The sequence below is a fragment of the Empidonax traillii genome, unplaced genomic scaffold, assembly GCF_003031625.1.
Source record: "Empidonax traillii isolate 1590-97213 ecotype Southwest subspecies unplaced genomic scaffold, ASM303162v1 scaffold965:size224047, whole genome shotgun sequence".
NCBI lineage: Eukaryota > Metazoa > Chordata > Aves > Passeriformes > Tyrannidae > Empidonax > Empidonax traillii.
In genome coordinates this window covers 112,438-133,197 of record NW_020956158.1, presented here as the reverse complement: position 1 = coordinate 133,197, position 20,760 = coordinate 112,438, and the positions used below count along the sequence as shown (strand labels likewise).

The following is a 20,760-nucleotide window of genomic DNA, read 5'->3' as shown; positions in this document are numbered from 1 at the left end:
TCAAGAAATACCTGCATGAAAAATAAATTTGAACTCTTTAATCTAGCAGACAGAGATATGACAAGATTCAATATTGGCCAACTGAAAATTGGCCAGACCACTTCTAAGATAAAATATTGCAGATATTGCCACACAAAGTAAGTTATTATTAAAAAGAGCACCTGATTTATGTGGTTTATGTGAAATGCTTCATCACTTACTATTTTAAAGTCAAAATTGCCTTTTCTCACATTAGTAAAGTGAAGCTTGGACAGGGAGTGCTTCAGGGAAGCAGCATGTGATAAGTGATCTCTCCTGGCTTTGTAATTCCAGAGGACATAGAAGCTTCATGCATGTTATCATCAGAAAATTTGTTTTCCTCTACTGCCTAATTTGAATAGAAAGATGGCATCTACTTCAAAGGTTTTTGTTACTAACAAGGGGATCTATTTATTTTGAAAAGCAGAGCAAAGGAGGTTCCATGGTGTCTCAATTTCTTTACTAACTATAGCTGCTTTAGTAGTGGCTCATTGTGGCATAGTTAGTGGTTGTAACTTCATTTTTAAAATGGAGCAATTGTGATTAAGAGCAAGCTGTTTCAATAAGGAATAATAGGCAGACTGCTGAGAAGCGAATGGGATAATGCAAAGAAAGAAGAATCTACATGCAATTCACATACAAATATGGGCATTTAAGATTTTATTTTTAACATTGTCCAAAAACATGTATTTGTCACTACTGCTGGAAAAAAATTACTTCATTTGATTACGTGCCACCAAGTAAGAACTGTTTTCAAACTCACAGAATCACAGATACATTTAAGTGAGAGAAAACACTTTGTGCTCTTTACCCCATCGAAATAAAGATCTGTGTGTGTGTGTGTTGAAGATGAGGGCTTTGAAGACAAACCTTAAAGCTATTTCCTTGCTGTGACATACCATATGGAATCTCACGTACATGTTTTCAAGTTTGTGTACTTCTAAATGTTTATCTGAAACCTGCAGAAATGGTCTGCCTCAATTTTTGTAAAGTTTGAGTAATCTGTATGGGAAAGAGAAGCACTGAAAACAAATATTTTTTTAATATATATATATCAGAATAATTTCTACAAGCTGCTACTCTTGTATATCCTCTGGTAACCCACAAAGAAATGGCATTAAAGTGGCAGAATATCTTAATAACTGGAATAAAGAAATAAACTATTGGGCTTGGTTTCAGTTACCACTTTGTTCTCAGTTTAGAATTAATATTTTTTGGCTTGAAATACCTTATTTAATCAAGTTTGGTTCCCCTTTCACATTACTATTGTTTTGACCTTTAACTTGCATAAAATGGAGAATTTCTATTTTATATAATTATCTGAAGTAAAGGCTTCTCATACCTACCATATTCCATACCTTGCATTTCTCTGTGGGCCAATGGAGGTCTTTATCTATCATGCTGTGGTTTTTCCATCAGATACAGCATTACCCCACCACCTCACTACCGCGTAATTCTGCAGCATCTCTTATTTAAGGTGCCACTTTGTGAGCTTGGGACAGCTGCTTGTCAGTAAATTGAAATAAACTGTGAATTGCTTTAGCATTGTTTGAAATAACGTGAATTGCATTGAGTAAGTGTAATTTTTAAAACATACTTGCTGATTAGTAAAAAAACACCTGGAAAGAAAAACTTTCTGCAGTTTTGGAAGTCCTGCTGCATTCTGAACGTGTTGTTTTATTTTCAGTACCAGCAGAGACGTCAGCAAGAAAACATAGCGCGCCAAAGCCGAGGAGAACCCCCTCTTCCTGAGGAGGACATCAATAAACTGTTCAAACCACCACAGCCTCCTCCAAGAATGGAGTCACTCCTTATTGCAGGTAATGTTTAGCAGCGTTTTCAACTCATCTTTTCATATATGAATGTTAGCTTGAGAAAAAGTGCAGTTTTGTCCTTTTTCATTACCTTTGCCTTTATGGTGTGATATTTTGGCATTGGTAGCTTTCCAGATAGTGTCCTTGATGTGTTAAATGTGGGATTTTAAAGGAGAGATGGAGAAAAGCCCACAGGGCAGGCTTTCTACATGAGGGTGTGTAGCTGCTTCCTGCAGTCATGCCACAGCCCTTCCCTCAGCTCCAGAAGTTCAGTCAGGAGCTGTACAGACAAGAGGCAGGAATAAGAGGTTGGGGCTGGAACTTCTGATTCAGAGCAGTTGACTGCAGCCCTAAGTTACTGATAACATTTCTAGGTTTGAACTGGCTGTTGCAGCAGCTGAGAAGGTTTTGATTTTAATTTCAAATAGAAGGAGGATAATTTCGTTGATTTATATGACCATAGATTTAGGGAAACTATATCCATCTTCTTGGACTCTAAGGGAATGAAAATATAAATGGGAACAAAGCATAGATAGGTGTAGGTACCACCCCCAATTTCCTGTTTACTGGTGTGCTGCAGGGCATAGCCACAGTCAGTGACTGTCCTGTGCCTCCTGCAAGGGTAAAAATACTGGGACTTCACAGTGTCAACAGACAGCAGACAACCTAGATGCCCTACTAAGTAAAATAAATTTGGAAAATGTCACGAGAAAGCAAATAGTTTAACCAAGCAGGCCTTTTTGATCAGGTAGCTATCACCTTGTTTTGTTCTGAGGGAAAATGAAACCAAAATCCCAGTTATGAATGGTACAGCAAAGAGTGCTTTGACGTTAAAAAAAAAAATTTATTTGAGTTACCTGTCTTAAATTCCAAAGTGACAAAAGGATTATTATTTTAATACTTAATACTTTCACATTACTACTGAGGGCTGCTTTTAGAAGAAATAATATTCTTGATTTATTGTTCCTTACAGAGTCTTTCAAAAAAAAAAAGAGCTATTGTTTTGATAGTTTTTACCATTTAGTGAATCCTAGCAGCATTAAAGTATTTAAACATTCAGGTTTAGCATAACTTATAAATGCAATGGAAGTGTGTATGGGTGTCCATGTGTGTTATATGAAAGTGATAGCTTAAAATGAATCATCTCCTACAAGAGAAGGAATTGAAAACTATTATACTTGGAGAAAAAAACAGTTTTCAGCCAGAGCACTTTTTTTGTTCTTTTACCATAGTCAGGGGAAGAATTGAAAGCATCCATTTCAGCTTAGATGAAGTAAAGTTTATGGATAAAGAGTAAAACTTAGATCTTTTGTCTCTGAAGCATTTAAAAACTTTTCAAATAGAGCATTACATTGAGAGTTTATTGGCCTTCTCAACAGCCTTAATTTTGATTAAACTGGCTTCATGTTTTGCTGTTCCTAGTTAACAAGGGAAATAACTTGTATCTGTAAGAGTATAAAAATGCTTTGATGGGCATGTTTGATTTGTAAAGCACCAACAAATCTTTATACCCTGATGAATCTTGAAATAGTGAATAAAGTGAAATATTAGGTGGAAAAAAAAGCCTAACAGAATGTCAGACAGGAGTACCACAATTTTCAATCTGCTGCAGAAGAATATTTTTTACAAATATTTTAATAGGAACAGCAGATGCATAAGAAGAGAACTGAAGTTCAGTCTTGTAGTATTTTTAGAGCAACTAAATTGAAGAAGTAATGCGATTGAGCTTTCCATGCAGCAGCAAAAATTCTTTATTCTTTTTATTGTTGTATGTATGTTCAGAAATTGTGTGTAATATTGTAAGAAAATTGAGGGGTTTTCTGAGCATACCAGTTTACCTGTTCTCCTGATTTAGTTTCTTCTTCTTCCCAAACCTGTTTGGGAATCCTGAAAATGTAAAATTCCTATGTGCAGTCGAGCAGTTTTGGTTGCTTCTCTCTATAAATCCTCAGTGATTCACGTTCATTTGGCTTCTGAAAAATGATGTTCTAGGTTGTTTTTCTGAATTTCAAAACTGACAAGGGTTTACTCTTCTTTCGTTTTGACAGGTCAAATTAATACCTACTGCCAGAATATTAAGGAGTTTAATGCACAGAACCTGGGCAAGCTTTTCATGGCTCAGGCTCTCCAGGATTACAACAACTGAAGAAACTTTGCTGTAGCCCTCAACAAGAAAAGTAATTTACAGCTACACTATCATCTTGAAAATTTGTTAAATTGGGAAGAGAGTCTTGTAAAACACAGTCACCTTGGTTTGTGTAGAATTCTCATGTAAGAAAATAAAGGCAAATTTTAACGATATTTTAGTGTTTCCTTACTTGTTAGCTCTACTGAACTGGAATTTTCTGTGGTCACTCAGGTTTTATAAACGTTTGGCAGTTATTCATGTTTAGTCATAGCAAATAATACTGGTTTTATTTAACTTAGAGTCCGGAATAAAAACAAATATTGCAAATGTTCAGTATAGCTGACTTACAGAAGAAATTTAAGATTTCCTTGTTTTCGTTGAGAAGTTACAACTTGGGGCAGTTGCTCATTTTTTGTTTTAATCTGTTTGGACAGTCTGGTGCAACGGTCCTTCCATATCGCAAATGTTTCCCAGAATGTCACATTCAGACCATACAAAACCAGTGTGATGTGGAGACTGGTTCCCACCATACTGTGCTGTGCTGTGTTCCCATTTTCTCTTGCTGCCACCAGCTGGGTTGAAATCACAATCTGGAGTAAAAAACCTGGAATGAAAACCAGTTAATGATTGGACTTAATGATCTTAAAGGTCTTTTCCAGCCTAGATTTTTCTGAGCAATCCAGTGATGCTGCTGAGTTGTTCGTGGCAGAAAGTGCAGAAACAGCCAACCCAGAGCAGCCGGTGTGGTGTAAATGGGCAGAACCTGCAGTAGCTTTGCCATCTGGATGAGCCTTTATTCCTGAACTCAGGCCACTTATCTTTTTAACAAGAAAGTTAATTTAAAGGTATAGTACATAGGATTAATTAAAAATGAATGGGACTGTGTCTTTATGCTGGATTCAGTGTGGACTTTTCCTACTATCTCTATATTTCTGGAAATTTGCTTTTACGTGTTCTTTTCCTAATGTGAGTGACCTGGCAGCTCACTCACCATAAGACATGTTTTTTCTAATTACCGTACCACTACCTATATTTTCTCCTTCCTTGTCTGTGAAAGGCTTTTCTGTATAACAATGAAAATGAAGTGGTGTGAGTGTCTCTGAAAATTATGTCTAAAGAAGTTAGAACTTCTTTTTGGTCAGAAGCAACTGCAGAGGCAAGCAAGGCCTCTACCCTGTAGTTCTAACTATGTTGTGTCCACAGGTCACACATTCACACACGAGACAAAACATGCACGTGAGGGAAAGCCTTCCCTTTGGTGACTGGTTATACACACAGTCTGCATCAAGCCATCCTCTCTCCTGTCAGGCTCCTAACCATGCAGGTTTGTGTTAACTGCATGGTTGTTGTAATTGGTTTTTATTTGTGCAGAACTGCAGTTCTTGAAAAGGTTACTTTGGAATGCAGCTCTAATTGGCATGAGTCTTACAGGCTCTCTAAACAAGACGTAGTGCAAGTCTTTCAAAAGTGAGGTGTTACAGGAGAACAAGGGTGACAGTTATCTTAGTTTTGATGCTGAAGAAGAACATTTCTTCTAGTTGTTCAGTACTTGGGATCTTCACAAGTATAGCTCTAATTTTGCTGTGAGATTTACTGCCTCTGTTCCACTGCTACTAGTGAAATGTCTGATTGTACTGATAATTTGAGCCAATGAGGGATGTGAAGTGCTATCTCCCTTAACCACAGGACTAGCTCAGGGCACAGTGCCATGACAGGTGTGCTTCTCTCCGAGGGCCCTTTTCACTTGTAGACAAAACAAAGGCTTTGCTGATGAAGGGTAGGGTGGGTGCAACTTGGTGCATAAAGCGTTAGAAAGTTAGTGCTTCAGTAGTTTGAGGTAGTCACAGTAATGGTGTGCTCCTACTGGGTCTCAGCACAAAGTGGAATGGGTTAATCTCAGCCTTTCTTACAGTCTGAAACACGTCTGGCTGTACGTGCAGCCCTGATTGTCTTCAGGACAGGCTATAGGTAAAGGTGCTATACTTTGGATCATCTATTGGTTTAACTGAAAAAATAAGTAGTTCTTCAGATAAAGTTAATTGCTGAAGCTGTTGTCAGAATCTAGTCCTTAACGTTAATATTTATGAAAAATGAAACTAAATGGGAGAGTTTTTCTTAATCCAAACATACTTGGTGGGACGTTGTCTTGACATCACGATATGATGCGCTGTTTCCATTCTCCTTTTGGTGTTCTCAAAGTTGGCCCAAACTCCATCTAAACTGTAAAGCTTCTGCTGCTGACTGCCCATGAGGAGGAAACCTGGGGTGCTCTCCCCCGTTCTACACAGGATATCATGTTCTTCATCTTCTCAGCTCCACACGGTGTTCTCCAAAATGCTTAAAATACATTGGAGGCTTAATTTCTACTCCTGCGCATCCTGCCAAAGTTTGGACAGGTGTGCCGGGCTGACCAGTGTGGCTGCAAGGTACTGCCAGGTAAAGATGGGTAGTGTTTGTGCAGATCTAAACACCTGCACAGAGGGCAGAGTAGAGAAGGTCTGGGTGAGGTTGCAGATGTCCTTTTTGGTGCTAACAAGGATGTTGGGTGGGATTAGGGTTGGCAACCGATAGCAGTTGTAAAGAACCTCTTACATCTTTGTGTTTATGCTCTTTAATTATACTTTGTAAATTTCTGAGCACATTCATTCAACTTGTTTTGCAATATTGCCCAATTTTTTGCCTTCTGACAGATCTCTGATGTGACAAATCACTGGTGACAATCTGAGGTATCTTTAAGAAGCAAGCACTATTTAATGGCTCTCACTTGACAGACAAAGGACTCCGGGTGCTCTGTTAAGATGTCGTTAGGAGCTGGTGATGCAAATAATATCACCAGCCAAAATATGTGCAGTGTGTGCAGTAAGAGGAATTGAATTGCTCTCTGTAGAACTGCTTCTCATCTGGTTTGACAGCCCTGGGGTGAGAGATATGTCCCTCATGATTTTCCATGCCTGTGCATTTTCTTCCCCTGGATTTTATGCTTCTTTTTAATTTTCTTCAGATTTTACCCACAGCTTGTTGATTTTCAAGCAAAATGAGCATGCTGCTCTAAATCCAGTGCCTTCTGTCACTATGTTCTTTACTTTTCCATGAATTCTTCTGGAAAGCTGTATCTGCAGTTGGAAGGATACTTGAAATCTTGTGATCTGAACATTGCATTCGTGGTGGAAGTTTCAGTTGCTCAGGTGTCAGATATGGTCCCAAATTCAACATTCTCATGCTCCTCGCCTTCGTCTGCAGGGCCTTGAATGCCTCAGCACTGCTCAGGAGATGGTGGTGCTGCTCCTTGGGACCAGTCCACTCACTGGGACTTGTTCAGAAGCTTTTCATGTCAACTTTACAACTCCAAGGAGGTTTATACAAAGTTGGGCCTGTATTTTATTTTTGATCTTTTAATTGATAGAACAGATTGCTGTTGACACAACATAATCATACGCCAAGCGGTAGTGAACTGCACAGAGCTGGGGAAGATGACTGTAAAAACAACAGTTTTGGCAAAAGGCTCGTTAATGAGAGAAAAGTTAATGTCTTATTTCAATTAAAGCAAACATTTATATGTCAAGAAAAATGGCCAGATCTATTTTACAATGATATTAAAAGGCATTAGAGTGTCAGTAAAATAAACAAGGAAGGATAGCAATGTATTTATCTGTCAGAAACACAGCTGAAGGCTTCCAAACTTAATAAGATGAAAATAATGTGTGCAACAACGATTTCCATTCTGGTTTGAATGATCAAATTATTAGATCTCTCACTGAGGATGGTGTTCTTTAGTATCATACATAATCAATATTTTGATTTTTTTTCTTTTATCTGGATTTGACCAATACAAATGTAGTTTTATATGAAAAAATGTGTCCTGTTCTTATTATTCAGTGGGTGATTTCATCTCATGTCTCATTGAAAGTGGTGGAGAGCCACATCCCACAGGTTAGAAAGTTCAAAGCTGCTTGAACTATTCAGGGGTTTCATCCCACTTGCAGTGTTTGCTTGCTTGGGTATTCTGATGTTTAAAAACAAATCAAAGGAATTAAAGAAGGTTTTCTCTGTCACAGAATTAATTTTTTTTTGTTCCCAAATCTTTCATTTGGCTTCTTTAATGTTAGCAGAATTAATAATTAGCCTGCAGATTGAATCTAAGGCAGGAAAAGATATGTAACTGGGATGCACCAGTTGCAATAGACTTGCCTTTTTCAAGATGTGGTAATAAATGTGCTTGAAAGGGAAGTGTAGCTAATAATGACCAATTTACGTCTTTTAGAAGAAGAATTAAGGAGCTCAAGGCTAGTCTGTCTTGCAGCAGATTGAAATGTTGGAGCAGTTTGTGCTTTGCCCAAATGTGTGACTTCCAAGATATTTATTTATTTTTTAGCAAAAAAATAAAGCCTGATCATCTTAATTGCTGTAACATTTAACACAGGAGTCAGGTAGATCCATTGTTACTAGCTATGAAAATCCAGTTTCCAAAAGGATTAGCAATTACAAATTTCAGCTATGTTAACAACTTGTTTATATGGGCTACGAGGTCATATTAAGTTTAATAATTTTTATTGTGACTCCTGAAGTCATGTTCTAAGTTATCTAGGTTTCTAGTGCAATTAAGGAGGGGGAAAACCCTTACAATTTATAGAAGAGTTCTTTCTACAGTTACAAGTGTGAGCACAAGCATTCATGGGCTTGGTTTCTTGTGGCTTTTTGGTCTTTTTAGTTCAACCACAAATAGCTGTTCACAATGACTCCTACACACAACTGCCACATGAGATCTTCAGTTCTCTCTCCAGGAGTTTCTCACCCTCCCCTCCTCTGAGCGTGTGCTGGTCCAACGCTCCGCCTCAGCTGCCTGGTCCGGCTCCCACGTGAGGGGCTGCAGTCACTGCCTGCTCCCAGCCCCTGCTGGGCCCCGTGGCATGCAAGTCTGCCCTGGGACCTCAGTGGCTCAACCTGCTGATATCTCCTCGTCGCACTTGGCCAGTGAGTTTAGAAGTTGTACCAGAGAGGAGTTAAGATTCTGCATAATTGCATGAGCTCTGCCTCTTGAGAAAAGCTCAACATTATCCTTCATTTATGCTGATGCCACCAGTTGTGCATAGCTCAGGGGAGGTTGTGTGTGAAGAGGAAGCTTGCAGGTCTGGGTCCACATGCACCACCAGCATTCATCCTGGGCTGGCTGACACAGAATCAAATCAAGCTACGTGGAAATTAAAAATTCCCATTTGCTAATTGATTTTTGTGAGACTTCAGTGTTTCAATTTTATATGTCTATAGAAGGGATAATCAGGTAATTTAGGAGAAGACAGGCTTCTGAATCAAGCACCAAACCAGTTATGTGGTTGTAAAGTGACTGGCTTGTGTTTGTCTACAAATTACATATGCTGGCAGAAAAATAAAATCCTATACCATTTGCTGGTGTTAATGTTTTTGTAGTCATAAGAATTGTCATTAGATCACAGCATTATTAAAAGAGACTCCTTTTGTGTGTTTGTGGTAATTTTCAGCTATCTTAAGTAAGTGGTACGAATCAGGCATCTTTCTGAAGTTTCTCATCTCTACTGTAGGCGGTTGCTGCTTCCTCTCTTGAGACAACCAAAGTTTTGCTTTTCTCCTACAAAATATGAGAGGGCTTTCCTCACTGAAGGAGGTGAAAGGGGATCTGGGCCTTGAGCTGGGCAGTCCCAAAGGAGGAAACACCCGTGCCTAGAGAGAAGTTTATCCCTGTATTGTGGCCCACAAGCTCTCCTTGCCACCCACCACCTCTGCCTGCTATCCAGGCAAAAGCTATGATCTTGCCATTCCTGTTACCGGAGTGCAAGTGGTGCTGCTGATAGACATGGGTGAGTAATTTCTTTATGTAAAGAGCAGCTCTTTTTGATTTGAAACATATGAGCTGCTACTTCGTTTACAACTGCCTGGCAATGCAGACGTGACCCTAGCAGGACTCCTATCTAAACCTCGATACAATAGAACCAGATAACTGCCTAAGCAGATTCTTGATCCTAGTGCTTCACTCCTCCTGTGCAATAAGCAGCAATTCTTTCTTTTGTATTTGCTGAGTGTAAGCTCCTTAAAACAGATGCTGTGGTCTGTCGTATGCATTTAAAGTGCTTCATGTGCTCAATCCAGCCCATGCTCAGCAGGTCCTTGATATCATTTAGAGAATCTAAGTATAATTGCCTGATTATTACATCTTACTGAGAAAATAGTACATGATTAGGCCATTAAAAGGTTCTGTACTCAGTAACAGGATGAAGATTGCACTGACAATTCAAGTTCTTCCTGTCTCTTGAGGGCTCAGATTTCCACAGTTTAGTAAAACAGATTTTATTGTATGAATTTGTGTAGACTGTCATGCCAACTGTATTTTGAGGCTGTATTGGAAAGACTTGCCTTCTCTGAGAGCCAAGAGAGTGGAAAGCAGCAGCACAATGCAATTACGTGCTAGGTGTACCTGACAGCAGAGAGGTGTTAATGGGCTGCTTTGCTACTGCTGAACAGCACAGCAGTACAGAGGCCAAAATGCATAGATGTGATGTACCCTTCTAGTCTTGTAATGCTCCCAGCCAAACAAGGTTGTTCTGCTTCACCTCTTCTTAGCACATGCTTTTAATTTCTTATGTCCCTTAATTCTGTGATGAACTCATCATGTTACTTATTTTCAGCTGTACTCTGTGCTCTTTGTCAGCCTTTATCCTTGGTCATTCTTTGAATTTTCATCAGGGTGGTGATCAAAACTCTTGTTTTCCTGTATGGAAGCGCCAGAGCTTTTCATATGAAACTCTGGTTTTCCTACTTTAGTTTTCCTACTTTTTTTTTTTTTCTTTTCTGTAACCTCAGTCTTGGAAATAGCTGAATCCCTTGAGCAAAAGCTTCCCAAAAAAGATCCTCTTAGTCAGACAGCTAACATCAGGAATGTTTAGCCTGAATTGTTCAAAGTTATCCTGAAGCGGAGTATTACAATGGAAAATGTTAAGTAGCCTCCGCATAAATGTGGCTACTTGTGCTGCCATTAATATCCTTGGCCTTGCAGAGAATGTTCTTGTGCTAGCTAAATTAGATTAAGCAGGAAATTTTCTCATTCTTTAATGTCTATCAGGTTTAAGACTTCTAGGCTTGAGCCTGCTGCCACTAAAGCTGATGGTAAAACTGTTGGATTCCGTGAGAAGATGGACTTTTCAGGACTGATGTCAAATAGTTGTACTGTTGAAATCTGTGAGTATTAAGAATACAAGAATATAGATATTACGGTGCAAAACTGAAGAGCTTTCAGACCAAAGTGAGAACAAGAATGTGTACAGCAATTCAGACAGTTTTAACATTAGCTTGTAAAAACCTGTATTAAGAACATAGAAATCCCCATGGCTTCTGGTAAAATTACATTTTTAATATTGTAGAAAAAAAATTGTGTAATGAAGGGTTCAATTCCATTTTTCTGAATGCTTCATATATCAGAAGAATTACAACTCTCAGGAGAGCATAATATAATATCTAAAGTCATATTGGTATTTAATGTTTTATCATTGTAGTTCTGCTTGCAGCCTCTGCACCTTATTCCATTACCCTCAGATATGCCATGGTGTTATTCAGATTTAAATAGCTTTTACCACTCTCTGGCAAGAAACCAATTGCAAGTATATTGTCTGCATTGCTTTCTGAAAAAAACCTGATAATATAAGCGGCTGCCCTTTTCAGCTGGTGATTGCTGCCTGGTGGCAGTATTAAAGAGCAGGTAAACAAGAAGCATCCCAGGGTCTCAGCTGGCATATTGTCACTTGGGTGTAGTAATATGTGCTCCTAAGGACAGGTGAGATTTAAAATACTGAGCTATTTTGTCCTTTGTTTTGTATGTGCTAGGCAATTTTTCTATCCCCATGAAAGCAGAATATATTCAGTGTTGGTTTGTGTTGATTTTGAGTTCCCAGAGACTTTTTTTTTTTTTGTTCTGAGCTAAATGCCTGCTGTCCCAGTTCATGGGCCAGCCCAGAGCTGGCTTTGGGAGCAAGTAGTTCAGTGGGATGAATCGTTGCCTGAGATAACTCACTGTGGTGATACCCCAACCAGCTGGAGGTACTGCTCTGCTGTGCCCTGCACAGTACAGACAGCCCTCAGGGAACACGCTGTATCTGTGAGCTGAGCCACTCTGCTCAGCCTCTGCTCCCTTCCACACAGCATGCCCACGAATCGAGTGGGAGGTGAGAGGTTTTGGTACATCTGGGGTGGGAAGTCGACACCTCCCCAGTTTCAAAGCAAGAGGTAATGGTGACTGAAGTCAACAGTTTTACAGACCATGCCTGGAGAGCAGAAGCCGATTCCCAGCAGAGGAGATCTGATGTCCCATAAAATGTCCAGGGGCAGGAGTAACATCCGACTCTAAAATTACAGGCTATCCACCCACTCATATCCACCATGCAGAGAATTCACAGCACGTGCTCATTCTTGACCACCTTGCAAAGCTATCAGCTCAGCCACAAATAAGCTCCTCTCTTTTGGATTGCTCTGCTGAGCTAAATGGGAGAACCTCTCTGAAGCTTGTTCGTGGCTGATTTTAATAACAGCGGTCTCATCTTGATGTGTGGGGCTCTAATTGTGCACGTCCCATTAGTACTAATGGAGTTATACACCTGAAGTCCTGTGCATGGAGATGAGACTATAAATCCAAGGTTACAACCTCATTAAAGTTGTTTATTTCACGTGTAATAGCCCTTTTGCCACCAGGATACCTTAATTCATTGCTTTATTTGTCCCTTTGAATGAAGTCTTCTCATCTCAAGATCATAACTGCCTCTTCTGTGCCATGCCCTGAGATGACCACTCATACTTTTCTCCATCTCTATTGCTCAGCAGGGCAACAAGAAGCCTGGACCCACCTCTGAAGAGACCTTGATACATGAAACATTTCTTTTTTTGCGTATCTTTTAAGCCTCACCAATTCCTGCATTGTTTCTAATTATAAGTGCTGGAAGGTGCTGCTAGGTTAGGCTGTTCCTTGGCACAATTTCCCACTGCTTTTGGAAATCCATCTCTACTCACCACTTCCCTGCGGGCAGTGAGGGCAGGGCACAGTGGAAGTAAGGGCAGCAGCAGCTGGGCTCCTGCTGGAGAGGGTGCATGTGCACATCGAGGAATGAGATTCTGTGGCACGTGGGGTCTGGAATAAAGGCATGGGAGAAAGAGAAGGTGGGAAAGCCAGGAGGCAACTGGGGCTTGTAGAACTAAAGAGAGCTCACTTTAGTGCAGAACAAGTGTCCACAATTAGTGGGATAGAAAGATGGGCTTCCCCAGATGACAAAAGCAGGCTGAGCTATGGCCATTTACAAAAAAAGGGTGGTTTGTGAACAGATGGGCTGTGCTGATGGCACAGAGCCTATGAGGGCTGCTGGGCAGAGATGTTTGCTCCAGTCCAGCAAGCAGAGAAACTTCTGGCAAGTAGGTACCTTATCATTTGTATCCATCTTATGAAGATGGACACCTTGGTCTCGTGCTTTCTTGTGGCGTTTTCATCCCTGAATCCTACTTGTCTCTGAAGGGTGATATATACGGGACTTTTCAGGGACTTTTCTGATTCATCAAAAATTGTGGATGGCCAAAAAAAAAAATAAATTACTTTCTAGCCTTTGCTTTGAACTTCTAATTTTCTTTTAGCAAGAGTGATTTTGTTCATGAAAAGCTTTGTCATCTCCAGGCCAAGACTTTCTGCAGCACTTCATCAGCTGTGCGCCCACCACAGGTTGCTTTGACAAGACTGGTTTGCCAAGGACATGAAGTCTGATCTCTCTAAAGGGAATATAACAAGGTTAATGGTTATTTCAGAATACAGGTCTTTTCTGTCATGGAAGGGTTGAAAAAACTGCTTTGGGTCTATGTTTCTTGATTTGCATTTTTATACATGTTGTGGTTTTGGCAGGAGGACACTGAGATCATAGAATCATAGAATCATAGAATAGATTGGGTTGGAAAAGACCTCTGAGATCATCAAGTCCAACCCCTGATCCAACTCCAATTACTATAGCATGGCACTAAGGGCCACATCCAATCTCTGCTTAAAAACCTCCAGGGATGGTGAATCCACCACCTCTCTGGGTAGGCCGTTCCAATGCTTGATTACCCTCTCTGTAAAGAATTTCTTCCTAACATCTAACCTAAACCTCCCTTGAAGAGCTTGAGCCCATGTCCCCTTGTCCTGTTGTCGGTTGCCTGGGAGAAGAGACCAACCCCCACCTGGCTACAACCTCCCTTCAGGTAGTTGCAGAGAGTGATGAGGTCACCCCTGAGCCTCCTCTTCTCCAGACTAAACAACCCCAGCTCCCTCAGCCTCTCCTCATAGGACTTGTGCTCAAGTCCCTTCACCAGCCTGGTTGCTCTTGTCTGCAGAGAAGAACAGGGAGGACTGGGGGAAGTGAGCACCTGTGCTTTGTCCAGCCTGGTATGTCAGAGGGCAGCGGAGATGGGCCCAGCTCTGAAACAGGCTGTGTTTCAAAAACACAGGTAGGAAGATGATCATTAACAGGATAAGCAAAGGGTGGATCATATTGCAGTGTCTTGGTGGGGAGAAGAAAGGGGAGGATTTAGGAAGACACAGAGATATTTAACCTTGAAAAATCAGCTGACTTGAAGAAATGTTGGTTCGTGGAGGAGACATTAAAGGCAGAGGCAAAAGTGGTTTTTAATATTATTGTGAGAAGAGTGCTGCATGGAGGAAGCTCAAACTAGGTATAAATATCATGAATGCGAGCAGACTGAAGTGTTGTGCCTCAAAACAATAACCAAAATGGAACTTCTTTACATTATTTTTTCCATTTCTATTTTATTTTCTTACTCATTTAAGTGAATAATTAAGATAGAGGTTGCTCCCAGGTGCCTACTTCACCAAAGGTTGCATTGTATCCTGGGCAAGGGGACCCAGGGCACCCACCTTAGAGGTGTTTTAAAATAAAAATCCAGAATTTCAGGTGTACTGAATGCTTCTGTCTGCGCCACTGTGATAATGGCATGCCTGCCATTAGCATGCTTTCAAGCTACAGCATTGCAAACATGGCCAGTATCCAGGCACAGCTCTCTCTCTCCCCATCCATAGCTGAGACCATAATTTCTCAGCCATCCCTTGCTGCCCTGCTGGCAGGGCAAACGTCTATGCCAGCCGTGCAGTCATTCAATTTGTGCAAGCCTAGGGAGAGTGTGAGGACCCTTCAGTCAAGGACTCTTCAGTGAAACTGCTGGCTTTACCCCTTTTGTGATAATCACAGACATTTTTCTATTAAAAGAAACAAATTCAGACACTTTCAGTTTGTACCAAGTTTTTGTTCTTCCATGCCGATCTGGTTTGCTGTTAAAGAGCTGTGCAGCTTTTTGTAAATTTGTAAGGGGTTTTTATTTTTGACCAAATCAGCACAATGTAGTAGTGACAGTAAAAATCAGGCCATTTTATTTTAACATCTGGCTGTGAGTCGTGTTTGACATTGGCAGTGAATAAATAGAGGCATTCTGTTGTTTCCCTGTGAAATGAGGGGGTTTGGGCTTTGTTTTGTTTTGTTGATTTTGTTTGTTTGTTTGTTTTTGTCATTTAGGTGTGTACTGTGCTCCACAGAAAGTGTGGGATTCCTCATGAAACTCTCCTAATTCTGGGTCGGGTAGGATAAAGGTTTAGCAATCGACTTGGCAGAGGAAGTGCTGCCGGGAGCCACCACCCAGGGAGCATCCCACCACCTACTCCCAGAGCAGATCCAGCGATACTGGTACCACCGAGATCATTGCTGCCATGCCACCCAGGTTGCTGGTTGCTGGCCTGGGCAAGCCCTTTGATGAGACCACACAAGCTGGCTTTCATCTAGAGGCTACCACCTGCAAAGGGCTCTCTCGTATCACTTGGCCCCAGAGAGATTCATCTCAGTTGTCTTCTGCTGCCTGTGTTGGACCTGGTCTTCTGGATGCCTGTGCACCTAGGTCTCTGAGAAATGTGTGATGGTCAGTGGACCAGATGAAGGCATCTACTTTTGGATGAGATGTTTGTGCCCTGAGCTCTGCTGACTGCAGAGGAGGCACAGAGTTACCTGCTCGGGTGCATGCAGACCCGCAGCCAAATGGGCATAGCCTCTGGTACCTTCAGTGAGATCACACGAGGGTTGAGGGTCCCACCTCATTTTCCCCAGCTCATCCAATCTCTTTTGTTTGCCTTTTATATGTAGATGAGTTCCACCTCTTCTTCCTGGGCATTTGCTACTTTGAAAACTCTGCATTTGCACCTGAAAATGGGAATAAAGCGAGTCTGCATACAAGGAATGTCCTTGCTGTGCTGTGCCACCCTCTGCTGCATCTGCCAGAAGCAGGTGTGTGTGTGTGTGCTCCTCCATGCTTTAAAAGTGGAGTCTCCCTGATAATCAAACTTCGAAATACAGTACGTGCCTGTCCTAGTGTGACAATCATGTTGGTTACATGAAGCGTATCGTGCCTTTGTCGATATTTTTTAATAGCTACAAATATTTTCTATCAAGTTTTATTAAGTGAGACCCACATACTTCTCCCAGCTGTGACTGCGGTCTGTTCCTACATAGCTGTTCACTCCGCCCTTGCTCAGCAACACTTCACACTCATGCTGTGGTGCAGATGAAGAATTTGGGTTTGAAGTTGCAATCTGATTTCCATTAAAGCTGTATGGAAATTTGCCACACACCTGCCTAGGAAGCTGGAATAAATAATTCAGTGCTGTACAGTGATACCTAATGGCAAGTGGATAACTTGAATAACCTTGTAGGGGGTTATGCCCCTCAGTGCTCTGTCCTTTCATGGCAAGAGAAGGAAAAAACCCCAAGACAGACATGGAGAGGCTAGAAAGGGCTGTGGACTTTCTCAGTGTGAGTTTTCAGCCTTTCTGAAAGGAAGGGACTGACATCTGGTACAGCTGAGGAATGCAGCGAGGAGAGCAAACTGCGAGACCCACTAATGCTTTCTGGGGAGAGTCGGCACCAACGAGAGCAGGGCCGAGTTAATTGCTACAAGTCAATAACCATACATGGCAAAAAGAAGAGCATGTAAATCTTTGTGTCTGACTCCCATTTTCGGAAATACCTTCAGACCTTAGGATCACATGTCACGTGTAGAATTTAGACTCTTCACTGCATGGACCACTTTTGCAAGGAAGGCCACCTTCATTACACACATCTATTAACTATTAACTGTGAGAGCAACTCTGCTACAAGCGTGATTGATTTGGCCCCACTTGGATGCCACTGAAGAAAGTTATTTTGAAAGCTAGGCATGCAGGAGCTGCTAGGTTTGTGTCCTGCGCTGCTTAGGAAGTCAGTTGGTCATACTGGTTTCCTAGTGCTTCCTCTCTTCTTTTTGTGATCTTTTTTGTATTCCTACCTGAGGATTAGGTGTCAATCTGACAGTCAGAGCAAGTGCCATCAGATTTCATTTTATGTTTTATAGCTCTGATAGGCTAGGCATCTCACATGAGAGGTTAAAGCCATCGTGTTTTTCTTTTGGAGTTCATAAACTAATATATGAGAAAATGATCTTAACAAATAAAGATTTGCATTTCAAGAAACCTTGATTTGTATCAGATTACATCAGAATTTTTTTCTGCAACATCTTTTAATTGTCATTGTTTCTTATTCTTGAAAGATAGATGATCCCTGCCTCCAGGCTGTTGGTGATCTGTAAGTTACGTTGGAGACAACATATCTAATTCAGCAAGAATGATGCATGGACTCCAATCCACAGTGCAGCCTGTTAAAAGAGATAATTTAATCTTGCTAAATATATGAATAGATTAAGAATGTAGTAACTTTAACAATTGCAGTTTGTGACTGAGCTCATGGCCTTCAATGACAGCTCTCTCCCTGTTGTCAAACCTACTTCTGCACCAGAAGCACATCAGATTGAATCTGTTTATTATCACCAAACCCTAAACTTTATCAGCTGCGTAGAGACACCTGTTAATCATCTCAAGCTGTTTACATACAGAAACTTGCCCTTGCAGGCCTGGTCTTGAATGGGGAGGGAAATTGCATTTTGGATGGCACCAAGTTATGCCAGCCCAAGCTGAAGAGGTACCTCACTGCAGACCTGTTTACCCTACTCCAGTGGCTGTGGGCTCTGTCCCCATTGCGCTGCCCCAGGTGGCGAATGACCCAGGAGAAAGAAGCTCCAAACGTAACCTTGCTCTCAGAGCAAGCAGGAGGGTGGCTGTAGTTGCAGATAGGGAGAACATTTGCTGCCCAAGAAGGTGTCACTTCCCGGTGCAGTAAACTCTCTGGGCTGATGTAAATAATAACAGTGAATTAAACAGAAGTGATTTCTACTATTACATAGTTATTGTAACTATTTCCAAGTCGTATGTCAAAGACATTTTTTCAGGCATGTCTGTGCTCAGAGGGAACTGTAGGTAGATCTGTGTGCTCAATTTCAGCATTAGTCTTGGGACAAGTAGGTAACAAGTAGTCCCTCAATGACATTACAGTATATTGTGTTTATGATGTCAAACTAAGGCCATTCTGATTTTTTGACTTCTATAAAACACTCCATATACTGTACTAGGAAATAGTCACTTTTTTACATATGATGTGCCAGGTTGGTATGGTGAGACAGTTTTGGTACATTTCCAAAGAAATTAGACTTCTGGGATTTTTTTATTTCATTCCATCCAATGCAATCTGATCTACTGCTGGTCCCATGTGAAGCCACTTTATGTGCCTTTGGCCACACAACTCCACATGATTACTAGCTGACTTTCTTGGCTCTAGAAAAATTGTCAGGCCATTTTTTGATGTTAGCTCCAAACAGGGAGAATCGGGACGCTTGCTGATCCTGGTTCTGCACACAAATCTTGGGGGAAAAACCAACATATTTTTATTAAATTGAACATAATTTAAAAAAAAACATAATTAAACATTATTAAAAAATATCTCTGAACTACATTTTACTTCTATCTGAGCAATCATCAGATGCTGGTTTCTTTAGTGGGGAGAAACAACATTCTTGTACCTCTTGTTGGAGACTGGAAGAGAGTTTGAAACAGAGAAATTTGCTTTACTAATAAAATCTATCAGACAGCTAAACATGCATACCCAGTAATTCCTAGAGTGTCATGTGAACTGCTCACTGGAAAACTGTGGGGTCTCTTGGACCTGAAAATATTTCTACATGTTATTGTTTTTCAATCTTTGTTTACATTTGGTGATGTCAGGATGCCAAATTTATAAATAATGGGGTCCTTTCACCTTTTATTTAATACTGAATGAGTTGCAGCTATGGTTTAACTCCATTGCCCTGTAGACCCTTCAGGGTCAGGCATTTCTTGTCATGCTCCCAGGCAGGGGATCGTGGATGGAACGACATCGCTGCTGGAGTGCTAACGCTGCCCACCAGACATCTGGGCACAGCGGAATCCAGTCTTGCCTCCTGCTAATGCTACTGACCAGGGGTTTGGGAGCACAGCAGGAAAGAGTTTTGAGTAAATTTCACTCAAGTTGCAGATTCTGCAGCTTGGACTTATTCCTGTCACTGGCCAGGGAACATTCTGCTAGTAGTTTCTATGTGACAAAGGAGCAATGAGGAGGAGGTGGCACATTCCTGATTCAGTGGCAGTAGGCACAGGCTTTGGGAGCCCGAGTCAGAGCTATGCCCTATTTCACAGAAGCTAAATGAGCATTTCTCAATCTTTTAAAATCAAAGGACCTACAAGCTTTTTTGATCTGAGCACCAGCAGCCAGGGAGCAAGCAGTGCCTGTGGGCAGGCACTGACATAAGTGCCTGCCAACTGCGTGGGATGGCGTGTGTGTGTTTTGGTTTAGTTTCTTAATTATTTTTCTGCAATCACTTCACGGACCACCTTCTGGTGCCTTATGGATTGTGGATTGCCCATGGGCCCCACAGAGCAATGCTGAGCTGGATGGCTATTAAGAACTTGGCTGCACCAGAGGCATTATAGATGAGGGATTTATGTGCTGTTACATATATTCCCTGAAATAATCACCTCTGTCTCAAGTACTTTGATATTGATAAGTGGCTGAGGTAGAATTTGTATTCCTATCTAGTCCTACATGCCTTGTTTTGCAATTATCCACCTCCACTGCTTTTCTCATATAGACTTAAATTTAGCAATTATTTCTTTACAACAATTTACATTAATTCAGACATTACATCCAAGGGTTTAAACCAAAGTGTGCATTTCAGGTGAAACATTAGAGACTTTTCACCATCTGTAATAATTTTTCTGTATTAAATGTAGGAATTTTTTAATTTAGCATTAAATAAAATACACTTAAATAGTATGGGCTGGCTTCAAAGTGGCTGCAGACAGGAAATTGGAGGTTGGATGCTTCTTTTTGGCCCATCTGAACATAAAGTTTCCCAGGACTTCAAGGCCAAGTGTGGTCTTGGTTTGCTGAGCTTGCTGCTTCACAGGGAATGTGAGCTACTTCCTGGGAATGGATGAAACTGTGGGGAGACTGGTCAGCATGACTTTGCCCTGCAGAGAGCTGAGTGCTGCTGCTGCTGCCCTGTACCCCATTAGTGGGGTCCTTCTAGGTACATTTGTTTCTCTAGTGTCAGATCAGTGACAGCCCGTGGACACTGGGGTCAGTAGTTAGTCACCAGCTTTAACTGAGAATCCCAATTTGCCCCGAGAAGCAGTTGGCAGATGAACTGGGTGTCTGACAGCAGAACACACGGCTGGGGTGAAGCACAGGAAGTGACTGATTGACATCACTTCATTAACCTCTATTAATTCCTATGGCCAAGGCCTGGGGCAAATGCCAAGGCAAAGCTGCTCTTGCCTCAAAAAGGCGTCGTGTACCAATATTTACT

At 41.2% G+C, this 20,760-nt stretch overlaps 1 protein-coding gene across 1 annotated transcript in view; it reads left to right on the top strand.

Moving 5' to 3' along the window:
- Positions 1–4,133, top strand: part of EIF3H (eukaryotic translation initiation factor 3 subunit H) — an 88,889-nt gene extending 84,756 nt beyond the window's left edge. The window contains exons 7-8 of the mRNA XM_027903471.1: positions 1,706–1,838; positions 3,881–4,133. Coding sequence (XP_027759272.1) covers positions 1,706–1,838; positions 3,881–3,978 — 231 coding nt within the window. The 3' untranslated portion in view covers positions 3,979–4,133. The remainder of the gene's footprint in view (positions 1–1,705; positions 1,839–3,880) is intronic.
- Positions 4,134–20,760: the final 16,627 nt, after the last annotated feature.